The 12,768-nt window shown below is 37.5% G+C and overlaps 1 protein-coding gene across 3 annotated transcripts; it reads left to right on the forward strand.

Annotated features, from left to right (window-relative positions):
- Positions 1 to 348: 348 nt before the first annotated feature.
- Positions 349 to 12,265, forward strand: LOC110663704 (DNA glycosylase/AP lyase ROS1). Of its 3 annotated transcripts, none has more exons than XM_021823102.2 (21): positions 349 to 514; positions 760 to 875; positions 955 to 1,569; positions 1,961 to 3,736; positions 3,874 to 4,281; positions 4,968 to 5,058; positions 5,147 to 6,599; positions 6,713 to 6,792; positions 6,973 to 7,057; positions 7,129 to 7,220; positions 7,299 to 7,367; positions 7,485 to 7,521; positions 7,619 to 7,701; positions 8,132 to 8,605; positions 8,949 to 8,985; positions 9,079 to 9,136; positions 10,094 to 10,239; positions 10,351 to 10,416; positions 10,516 to 10,630; positions 10,712 to 10,750; positions 11,895 to 12,265. In XM_021823102.2, exons 3-21 carry the CDS (start codon positions 1,140 to 1,142, stop codon positions 12,026 to 12,028), a joined length of 5,673 nt encoding a protein of 1,890 aa, XP_021678794.2. In that variant the 5' UTR covers positions 349 to 514; positions 760 to 875; positions 955 to 1,139; the 3' UTR covers positions 12,029 to 12,265. The 3 variants fall into 3 exon arrangements, with proteins under 3 accessions (XP_021678794.2, XP_021678795.2, XP_057999594.1); XM_021823103.2 differs by having other exon boundaries at positions 966 to 1,569; XM_058143611.1 differs by having other exon boundaries at positions 379 to 514; positions 739 to 1,569.
- Positions 12,266 to 12,768: the final 503 nt, after the last annotated feature.

The following is a 12,768-nucleotide window of genomic DNA, read 5'->3' on the forward strand; positions in this document are numbered from 1 at the left end:
CAGCCACATTGGTCCCATCGCCAGCCTAACGGCAAGCATACGGAGTCCTAACAATTAACAAAATCCTAGTATAGACATTTAACACGCTCTCACGTGCCAAATGTCGAACATGCGCTGCCACGATTGCTCACGTGTTTTAACCCACCATTGACGCTTCACAGGGCGTGGTCATTGGCCAATGTAAATGGACAATTATACCCCTACGTGAATGATTCAATACCAGAAGAGTAGAAATACGTATATTTCAATCTTACGAGCCATCAACAATATCCAATCATAAATTTTAGCTACAAGACATAAAAGGTAATGAGAAATTTTATACATATATATTAAAATTGGCTTGTTTACCGGGAAAAGGAGTTATCAGTTCAGAGAGAGCTCTTTGTGTAAATATATAAAAGCTCTGGTCTCTGGTTCCTTTACCTATTTTCTCACTTTCACAGAAAAAAACTTACTAATTTTTCTTGGCCCTCAAGCGACTCAAACAGATCTCCGGCATTGACTCAATCTTCAGGTGAGACTGTTACAAAAGGAATTTTAACCTTTTTTTTTTAAATAAGTATTATAATATTTTCTGTTACATTAGTCTAGCAACCAAGGAGAATAAAATGGCATTATCTGTGGAGATTACTGAGAATCTGTTGGGATTTAGTTGTTTCTGCTATATATTTTTGCGTGCTAGAAAGACCCTAATTTTTTTCTTAATTTACTGAATTCATGGAGAAATTTTTTCATCAGTTCAAATCCTTTCTGTGCTAGGAGTAACTGCTGCCTGTTTCAGAGATCTGCCAACTCAAAAAGGAGATTGTTTTAGGAGCATTCCAAGGAATTGGAGAAACCGGGCAGTGTTTCTGTTCGGTTTTAACTCAAACTGGGTTCTGCTCCTCTTTTAACTGTTTGTTTTTCAACTTTTAAAAATTAAAATTTTTTGTTCCTATATTGATTCCGTCTCAGTTTCTTCCTAGCAAGATAGTTCCACAAAATGGGGCTCGAAGATGAAGATTTTCCCAGGAAATCACAAACCACCTCGAAATTATAGGATGATTAAACTTTGTTGAGCAACTGGAAGGGAGATGGAGAGTAGGACATAGTGAGGGAGAAAAGCTTAAAGTTTGTAACCATTTCCTCAAGCCTAAGCAATGGAGACAGGCAGAGAAAACCAAAAAGAGTTGCAGATGGAGGATTCGTGGATTCCGAAAACTCCTTTTAAGCCTATTCTACCAAAAGCGCAGGTGATCTCCACAAACACGCAAGGAAACCAGCTCGACCAAACAAACGGGTTGGGATCAAAGGGATTTTCATCTGGGTGTTCTCAAGAAAGTAGAGATAGAATGTTGAGAGCATATTTAGATTCTGCCGCGAATGGCAACTGGAAGGCAGCTTTAGAAGCTCAAAAGGGCATTACCAGTGACAGCGTTGAAACATGCGGAGGATTTCCCACCAACGGCACAGCCAGATGCAACTTTACATCTCTCTTGGCTCTTCAAGATCAGGCCTCAGTAACCACCACCAGTCCATTTGGATCAAATCGCTCTCCTATAAATGGCAATTACTCGCAGGAATCCCAGTGTAAGCATAATCCATTTTGTCTCCCTGCTTTTTAATTTTCACTGCAGGCAGCACACAATCTCAGTCAATTACTTTACTGTTTCAGGAAACTAAATTATCTAGACCCGGTAGAGATGTAACAATTACGGAATGGGAAAAACAAAATAAATCATAGCTTTAAACATCATATAAAGGATAACCTTAGTACAGTCATTCTAAATTCTAATCATTCTCTAGTATTGTTTGTTCCCCATGCACTTGAAGAAAATTAAAAAAAAGTTTTAAAAAAATCACAATTTCATTCACTTGAATCATTTTTCCAAAAATAAAATCAAGTAGATTTTCAGGTGCTTACGATTATAAGCTTTTAGGTTTCATAATTTTAATTTCTTGATTAATCCTATTCTCACAGATAATGTGCCTTCTTACAACCTTGGGGAACCAGCAGAAAGCAAGACCACCTCCCAGATCATTCCCTTAACACCAGAGAAGGACGCAATAGTAGGATGCAGACAAGTCACTCCGATGAAATATGTATGCACAGAACAAAGAGAGAATCAGGAAAGAAATGAGCAGGAGAATGGAACTGCTACGACAGCAGTTGGGTTCCAAATTGACAAAGAACATCAAGAGCTACCAAAAGGTTCATTGTCTGCTGTTGTTTGCACACTAATCAAGGAAAACCACAATCATGATAAGGAAACACCACAACAAAAACCTAGAAGGAGAAAGCACAGGCCAAAAGTAGTCACAGAAGGCAGACCAAGAACTAGAAAACCAGTGACTGCAAAGCCTACTCCTTCCACAGAAAGCCTAACTTTAAAGAGGAAGTATGTGAGAAAGAAACCACTTAACAACGCCCCAAAACCACTCCCAGCAGTATGTAAAGAGAACACAACAGGTAAAAGGACTTACGTGCGAAAGAAACCACTCAATAAAGCCTCAACAACTCCCCTGGTAGGAGGAAGCGAGGAGTCAAGTAATCCAAAAGCACTTGAGTCTGCCAATAAATCTTGCAGAAGGTCCTTAAATTTTGACATTGAAGCGAAACCAGGAGATGACAGCTCCAATTGCAAGCCAAATTGTAACAAATATTCTCAACCACAAACACAAGATGTTAGTGCTGGAAATCAACCAAAATCAACTGTGGCTATTGGGCAAGGAATTGAAGTAATCGTAAAAACCACACAAGCAGGCATTGCATATGATCTTGCTGATTCTGTGAACCAAATGCTTAAAGATTATACCTCATTGCCTGAAAAACAAGCACCAAGCACACCACTTCCTGCAAAGAGTTATCCCCCGAATGGAAAACAGAATGACAATTCCCAAGAGAGCCATGCTAAAGCAAAAGCCCAAGGGACTGCTCATACTGTACATCAGAACACCACACAGATCATGTTGCCAGCTGACACTCAATTGCCATCAGCAAATCCAGACGGCTCCAACTGCAGAACCTGCACAATTTTGATAGATGAAGGAAAAGCAAATGGATCAAAAAGGAAGCTTTTCAGTTCCATTAAACAACCAGATTCCTACTGCACAAATCCATCTGGGATTCAGTACAATTCTTTACCTACATACCAGATAATATTTTCAGACATTTTAAAGAAAAAGAGGACTGAGAAGGGGCAAAATTCAACCATATCCAGCACATCCTGTGTGACTGTTGCAAAAGACATAGGAAGAACAGACATAACATGCTCACAAAAGGATGTCAGAGTATATCCTTCTACATCAACCTCCAACTGTTTGATGTCTACTCCTCATTGTACTGCTAATGGAATTCTCGGTGCATATGGAGAAACAGGAGGTCTTCAGTCTGAACTGCAAAATTCTGACCCCATTACAAGCCAAACAGAGAGGTCAACAAAAAAGAGAGCCCGACGCCCTACTCGAGTTCAAGATTTGGTTTCACTAACCAAAACAGCAAGGGGCGCAATGCATCAAACTTACACAGCCAGACTAGTACCAGCAGATTATAATGTGCAGCAAGTTGGGGACTCCAATAGACCTCACGCATGCATAAAAGCTTTAGTTGCAGAACTGCGTGGAACATTGACAACAAAGAAGAGAACTAAGAAGAGAGTCTTTCCTTTTAATTCCTCATCTTCCACTACAAATGGGGAGCAATCAAATGAAAAAATCATCTTATTCAAACAGAGCCAATTCTTGGCCAAGTCATTAGGTACTTCAAGCAAGAACTACAACTTTTAGTTAAGGTCAAAATAAGAACTATTTTTACAAGATAATTATCATCATATCTTTAAGGAATCTAAATATTCTATCAAGTGCTTTTCTCATTCACATTGCCATTTGATGCAGATGGTCCTCCAGAAGTGATATGGAGCATATCTCCTGTTGATGCTATAGTTGAGCAATTACAGCTTCTAGACATTAATAGAGAAAGTGGTGGCATTGCATATAAAGAACAGAGTACGCTTGTTCCTTACAATATTGGAAATGAGCAGCAGAATGCACTGGTTCTTTATAGAAGAGATGACACCATTATACCCTTTGCTGATTCATTTGTACCCATCAAGAAACGACGTCCACGGCCTAAAGTTTACCTAGATGACGAAACTAACAGAGTATGGAAACTTCTTCTGGGAAACATCAATAGTGAAGGCATTGATGGAACTGATGAAGAGAAGGCAAAGTGGTGGAAAGAAGAACGAGAAGTGTTCCGTGGGCGTGCAAACTCATTTATAGCACGGATGCATCTTGTACAAGGTATACCATTGCAGTCTTTCTAACTTTACTTTTATTGGACTTTATGGTGATTAACGGCCAAGCGTTAATCCAGGCAAGTATGGGCTATACAAATTCAAAATTTCCTATCACTAAATTATAGGCAAAGACAATCCATAGTAACATGAATATGTCAGCACTGAGAGGCTTTGCATTTATCAAGCATGGGTTATTAGGATTTCTCAAATTATACACAATGTGTCTCTACGGACATGCAAACATGTCACTGGTAATCTCTAACAGCCAAAGGCAGTTCAAACTGAAATTTCAATGCCAATTAAGTGTAGCTTATCAGGTATCATAATTGACCAATCAGGAATTTGAAAGATTTTAAAGGTAAAACTCCAGTAGCAGTGACCCAGGAGCTTATAAATGTTGAGCATTTTGGAAATTTGAAATACATAATTAGCTATTCTACGATAATATAACACATCAACAGCCAAAATACAAAAAAAATTCACCAGCAAGGAAGACATCTTATTAAAAGTTAAAAATAGAGGACTGATAGCAACCAAATACATGCATAGATAAATCCTCAAAGCAACTTAGCTTTAATGTGTATAAGCATCTCAACAAGAAACTCCAATGGCGCGCATTTACCAGACAGCTTTCCCTTGACATTTTAACTTGCTAATTTAGGAAAAAATGATATGATATCATTTCTGCAGGGGATAGACGCTTCTCTCAATGGAAGGGATCAGTTGTGGACTCAGTGATTGGAGTATTTCTTACTCAAAATGTCTCTGACCATCTTTCTAGGTAAAAATGAGTTTCCTAGTTGATTTTATTACAGTATGCAAGTAGAAAAGGAGTAAAAGAAAACTTCTTACTGATTCATTTTCTACAGTTCTGCATTTATGTCACTTGCTGCACATTTTCCCTTGAAGTCAACAAGTAATAACAATCCATGCTATGAAGAACGGACAAGCTCAGTAATTGAGAAACCAATAGTTTGCATGCCAGATCTAGAAGCCATAAAATGGAATGAGATGTCAAATCAATCAATTTGTGATCAAAGTTCCATGACCCTCCATGACCCTGAGCTTGATGAAGAACGAGAAGTAGTCAACAGCAATGAATCCTCTACAAGCAGTACCAGTATCATTGGCTCTAGAAGTGACACATACTACGGATCAATGGTAAACAGATCAACCACAGAGACCACCAAGACAGCAGATATCGGTTATATAGGAGAAAAGACAAGTGCAACAAATGATGCATTTTCATCCCAAAATTCTGTGATTTCATCCCAAAATTCTGCGGATTCACCAACTGCTCAAACTGCTGAAAGAAAAGAATCCTTCTCAGGGAACTCAGAAGCAGAAGATTTAATTGATGTATCTAAATTTAATAGTTGGAACAGCTCTAGTTCTTTCATGGAGCTTTTAATAAAGGCTGGATCTAACAAGCTATTTGAAGTTCAGAGTCATGGCAACGACAGTGTCTTATCTGATCAGAACTCAAAAGATGAGTGTAACGAAACCCAAAATGCAGGAAATGACTTCCGCATGCATAAGACATACAATGTAGATAGTCCTAAAAGCTCCTTAGAAGCATCTGCATTTGTGACCCCATCCAATAACTGTCAATCGCGTCTTATTTCCAACTTGGAAGGTCTGGGATTTGAGTGCTATAAGATGATCACTGAGGAAACAAGATGTTATGAAATATCAAAGAACAGTAGAAACAGTATGAAAGAACAGAGTTCCTTTACATCAAAATCTGCCAGTCAAACTACAGATGAAAATAATATGACTGTTGCCGCTCAAGAAGCATCAGCATCTCCAACTCCAAATAATCCATCATGCAGCAAGATTCAAGAAGGCAAGCATATGACCACTCAAACTCAAAGAAAGCTTGTTGAAGACCTTCACATTTTTGGCAAATCACAGAATCAGATGCAAAACAAAGAAATGCAGAACAAACTGTATGATCCAAACCCAGGAAAAAGCCTAGATATTGTGGAAAGTAGCAGTGCACTTAATCCACAACAAAAGAATTCACAAAAAACAACAGAATCAGACTTGATTGAACAAGGCTTTTCAGAAATCAAGGATTTTAATGAAATGAATGCTGCCACCAGAAAAGCTAAAAGTAGAAGAGTTGGAAAGGAGATAAGAGAACATGTTGATTGGGATGCCTTGAGAAAACAGACAGAAGCAAATGGGAGGAAAAGACAAAGAACACCGAACACAATGGACTCATTGGACTGGGAAGCTGTTAGATGTGCAGATGTTAATGAGATTGCCAACACAATCAAAGAGCGCGGAATGAACAACATGCTTGCAGAACGTATAAAGGTACATATTACATTCCAGAAGGACCAGAAAAGCAAGAGGATTTTTTTTTTTTTTTTTTTTTACTCACATGGAGCCTTGCACATCAGTCAACACTAACCAATATATTCATCCAGAATTTTCTTAATCGACTGGTTAGAGAACACGGAAGCATTGATCTGGAATGGCTGAGAGATGTTCCACCAGACAACGCAAAGTAAGTACAAAGCATTAATTCTAAAACTGTTTGAACATATCATATACTACTTCAGCAGTTAGTGTATCAACAAGACATGATTTTTTGCTAGTAATATCATATGGTGAAGACAAATTATATCGCTTGTTTGATCTATTAAAATATATAAAGTATATATTGAAATACAAATTGTTCCTGTAGAGAGTACCTACTAAGCATAAGGGGATTGGGACTGAAAAGTGTGGAGTGTGTACGGCTTCTGACACTTCACCATCTTGCTTTTCCAGTAAGTTGAACTACTTTAACTTCTATCAGAAATAAATGGAACATATCTCAACTTTTACCAATATATAACAGGTTGACACAAATGTTGGACGTATAGCTGTACGATTGGGCTGGGTCCCTCTTCAGCCACTGCCTGAATCACTTCAGTTGCACCTTCTAGAGCTGTTAGTATTACAAACTAAAAGAAAACGATACTAACTATATTTACTTACAACAACATTACTATTGTTGTCCCTGCATAGGTATCCGGTGCTGGAATCAATTCAAAAATATCTTTGGCCCCGACTGTGCAAGCTTGACCAGAGAACACTGTAAAGATAAACTCCACTTGATTTTAATACTTGACTGACGAATGTAAATGCCATACAATTTGTCAAGTTATTCTTAAATAAAATTGTTCACTAATCCATTGCAGAATCAATTAACAGGTATGAACTACATTACCAGATGATCACTTTTGGAAAGGTGCATTTTGCTTGCTTTAAACCTGAAATTATATGTTCATTTTTATGATTAGCGAGATGCAGAAGCTAAGAAGGGAAGCACTTTGAGATTTTTGCAGGTATTCTGTACCAAAAGCAAACCCAATTGTAACGCCTGTCCAATGCGAGGAGAATGCAGACACTTTGCGAGTGCGTTTGCAAGGTTTGCATATAATCTTGCAATCCTTACTATGTAGATTGACATACTGCTGGAATGGCAGCAAAATGGAGGATTTACTCCCACACATCCACCACAATCTAGAACAATTTTGGAGATGTTCATTGTAGAAAGTAAAAAACCAAGAACAGTCTAAGCCTAGATCAACTATGTAACTGAGCTGAATGCAGTAGAGTTATTGTCTAGGAATATGAATCTCAATGTAATTAAGCAAAACTAGCTACTGGTGGGATTTATTTATACATCAAGTAATATGAATAGAATACAGATATAATCAACTTGGTTATTTCTGTTAATCAAAAACCATGGATGAATAAGAGAACCACAAACCCCTATGATAAACTGAAATATTCTCTTGAAATGTATAAAAAGCAAGATTTGCAGTGAACTTATGGATGAACCATGTTGATTGCAGTGCAAGACTTGCCCTACCAGGGCCAGAGGAAAAAGGTATAGTGAGCGCAACTGAAAACAGGACAAATGAGCAAAGCCCTGCTGTGATGGTCAATCATATGCCGCTGCTGCTACCCCAGGCCAGTGAACCATCAGAAGGAAATCAGCAGTCAGAACCCAACCAACATATAGAAGCAAAATATGCAGTCAGTAATTGTGAACCTATTGTTGAAGAGCCATCATCACCAGAACCAGAATGCCCAAAAGTAACAGAAAATGATATGGAGGATACCTTCTGTGAGGATCCTGAAGAAATTCCTACAATCAAGCTGAATATTGAAGAGTTCACTCAAAATTTGCAGAACTACATGCAAGAAAATATGGAACTTCAAGAAGGTGATATGTCAAAAGCCTTAGTTGCTTTGACAGCAGAAGCAGCTTCTATTCCTGCGCCCAAGCTTAAGAACGTAAGTCGGCTGCGGACAGAGCACCAAGTGTAAGTAGTCATCTACCTCATTAAAACAGTTATGTATTGATATTTCCAAATGGTCAGAATTCAATTGAATTAGGAATGATTATCTACTGGGCCTTGAGCCTTTATGAATAACTTTTTTGGCCTGAAACTGACAAAGAATATACTTGAAAAATTAGCAGTTGCTCCCCATTCTATGGGCACAGCCACACAGAGCAGGGCAGTCTGCCAAAGGATGCAACTATAGTAAACTAATAAATCCACTGTTCAGCACTGAAAGCAAATTGTTTTCAACTCCAGCTGATTATGCTAATGGCACAAATCCTTCTATTGTATACTAATTTTTTTTTCCTTTTGCTACATGCAGATTCGAACTTCCAGATTCCCACCCTCTCCTGCAAGGGGTTAGTTATTTTTCATGCAGCTAAACAAGGACATTATTTGCCAAGCATTATCCAAATTTCTTTCCTAATGAATGTATTCTGGTTCTAATTCAGTTGGATAAACGAGAACCTGATGATCCATGCTCTTACCTTCTTGCCATATGGACACCAGGTAAGGGAACAACAGACAAACCTATGCCAATAAATTCCTTTCTGCACAGTTAAACATGACTCGAGCCACAACCTCAATCTTAACTCGGCCCCAAAAGCCTTGGAATGCTTGACTTAGCAATAAAACACACCAAGCCATAGCCTTGAGACTTGAGAGTAAGTTCTTGAAAAAAACACACATATAGAGATAAAGAGAATCATTCTAACTTTGTAGTGCCCAGTTTCAAAGCTTGCAAGCTTGACACACTACTTAGTCATCCACTCAGTTACAGAGAAGCAAAGGTTACTTAGAGTCGTAAATCCTTATAAATTCCAATATAATATTTACTTTGTTGAATGAAAATAGTTATTTTGGGGAAAGGTAGTGACAGTAAAAGAAACCTCTATAAAGATTATCCATTCATATGGTGCCATCTTCCTTAAACAATTGTGGGTATTTTTGGGATGGATTTTAAGATCCTCACACATGTTAACTTTGCACAGAACAGTTTAATTAACCCCTAAGTGACCACACTAAAACAATGTTTAGAACTTTTTTCAGCTTATTAGCATTGTAATTATTTGTTGAAATCAGTTCAACTAGCTGTGACTGCTTTTTAGAAAAAAGTCCCATTTTGACAAGAATTCAAAGAGGAGTTGCCCTCTTACAGACGGTGAGAAGCATCCATTATGGGCACCTTTTTTGTGTCTTGGGAATTTTCAATTGAAGCCTGAAGTCCTGCTAGTTAATGGACCTGTGCTTCTATGACTGGTCTTTAAATTTATTCCCTTTTCATTAGCTCCAAAAGCTTAACAGAGAGGTTTAAACACACAATATGCAAAGCCCAAACAGTCCAGGTGTTAGGCTAATCTTAGCTCAGTCGCACCTTTAGAGTTCAAAAATTATGTTATATCATACAATGAACTTATATTGTCTTGATTATAGTTCAGTACATTTCTTGTCAATTGCTCCTATCAGGTGAAACAGCAAATTCCATTCAGCCACCTGAAAGTAGGTGCAAGTGCAACTCCCAAGAATATGGCAAACTGTGTGATGAGAAGACATGTTTCTCTTGCAACTGTATACGGGAAGCAAATTCACAAATTGTTCGGGGGACACTTTTGGTGAGAATATTTATGCAAAAATTTCATTATGGTCTTGCATGACTACTCTTACAAATGATGGAAACCATGTAAGTCAAACACTAACTGATAGTTATAACACATCATCAACAGATACCATGTCGAACAGCAATGAGAGGGAGCTTTCCCCTCAATGGCACATATTTTCAAGTTAATGAGGTAAAAGTCACTCCAAAACTCAGGCTTATTCAACTCCTGTCCATGAGCTACACATCTTTTAAAAATTTAGAATAATACTAACAATGTACATTTATGCAGGTATTTGCAGACCATGATTCTAGCTTGAATCCAATTGATGTTCCCAGAACTTGGATATGGAACCTACCAAGACGAACAGTGTACTTTGGGACATCAATACCAACAATTTTTAAAGGTAAATTTTCTAATCAGATCATAGTCCTAACAAATGGCATAGAGTCAATTGCTGGCACTCAAATTTTGTTTTGTCCATCAGGTTTGACAACAGAAGGTATTCAACACTGTTTTTGGAGAGGTAAGGGATAATGTTGATTCTCTACTTTTATGCCATTCTAACTGCTTTGATTTGAAAGCATAGCTATTAGTGCTGCATTTTGTGTGTGTGTGTGTGTGTGTGTGTGTACACTGAATAGTCGTGTGTGTGTGTGTGTGTGTGTGTGTATACACTGAATAGTCATATATCAAACTTGGAGATATTAGGATCAACAGATGACCTTGCTTGACTTAGCCTCAACAAAGTAATTGATATTACATTTTGTCCAAAATATAAACATATATAAGAGATAAAGTTAAGGATGGTAAAATTTTATAATACATGTATTTTCTATATTTTTAACCCCACTAACCTTATCATGACTTAGGTCACCTAACTTCACATTGTAACATTTTGCTTGGGTGATGTTTTCATTCTAATTTAATTCATCTATTTCCCAGTGAGCCAGACCTGTGTGCAACAAACACAAACTCAACACAACTTATTAAGGCATTGTCCCAACTCCATTATTCTTAAGAAAGACATTCGAATACATTCCCCTAACATTAATAGACAGGAAATACAAGCATCTTCAATATGTTTCCTTTTTATAGAATTTCCAATAGCAAGACGTGTCCAAATTAATCATTGTATGAAATGGAAAAACTTATCACCCGACGTGCTGATGTTGTAATAAAACATGAAAAACCAAAGAACGCACACTCATGCAACTGACAACATCAAAATCAAATAAACCCATTATGGCATTACCTGCGTCTAAACCTGCATGCACATCCACATGCAAGTACAGTCCGTGCACCTAGTGTAGACTGGGGAGAAAGCATGACCATAATAGCATTAGAATGAAAATTCTCACATGCAATTCTCAATCCATAAAACTTCTTCCTTTCAGGTTCACTCTAAGTTGGTACCTTCATGCTCATAAGAACATTTACATTAATCTTTATCAAGAAGCAGACACTTGTTATTACAATATATATATGCATATTAGTTTATTTATAGTTTTCTGTTTTCCTTTTTCTAAATGTATGCAAATTTTTCAAAATTAATAGTTTTATTAAAAATGGTTATCCTCTTCTTCCTTGTTGAACTTGATTTATGATTGTTCATCTATAATACAAATTTGCAAAACTATTTCTTAATTGAGTACACTTATGAATTGCAGGATATGTTTGTGTGAGAGGATTCGACCAGAAGACAAGGGCACCTCGCCCTTTGATAGCCAGGCTGCATTTCCCAGCCAGCAAGTTAAACAAGGCAAAAGGCAAGAACTCTAATGATTCGCAGATAGTGCCTTAAAATAACCAACACTTTTTCCGGAATGAACGGATGACTATATCAGAGTGTTCAGGCAACAATAACCAATAGCATCACATTCAACGAATGTAACTTGTTTTTCATTGAAAAAAAGAAAAAAAGGGAAAAACTCTAGTTGAGTTGTATGCTCCCATGACTGATGAGGATGTAACGTGTACATGTTTAACAAGACTGTAATTTTCTTAATGTTATGCTCATATTTGAGCCATTCTTCTGAAACAGACAGCGCATCACTTAGTACACAAACTTAGAGACTAACTAAGAGCTACCTAATCCGAATCTGATGATAAAAAACAAGCAAAACCAAATATGCGAGAACGTGAGAACTAAAGCAACAACAGCAATTCTCGAAATACCAAACTTCCCTACTTGGTTAACAATAAACACCGTCTAAAGATTCAACAAAGCCCCAATGGTCAATGATTTTCGATATTAACCTAATTATAACTGCAATAGCATCCTGAAACATAATTCAACCTCCGATCTATGGATCTAGTTCTACTTAATCACAAATGAATAAATGTATTTCTAAGAGCCTGACATGCAATTCAATAATCCATTGTAGTCATGTTTTCAGCAAGAAACCACCATTTTACAGTGCAAAGAGACAATAGATATGAAGTCGATTGCAACAAATAATAGAATCGAACACAAAGTCGGCAATAAGAAGCGCAAGAACCGAAAATCCAATTGAACATCCAAAGATTGGTGATGAAGGTAAG

Source organism: Hevea brasiliensis, chromosome 3 (genome assembly GCF_030052815.1).
Source record: "Hevea brasiliensis isolate MT/VB/25A 57/8 chromosome 3, ASM3005281v1, whole genome shotgun sequence".
Lineage (NCBI taxonomy): Eukaryota > Viridiplantae > Streptophyta > Magnoliopsida > Malpighiales > Euphorbiaceae > Hevea > Hevea brasiliensis.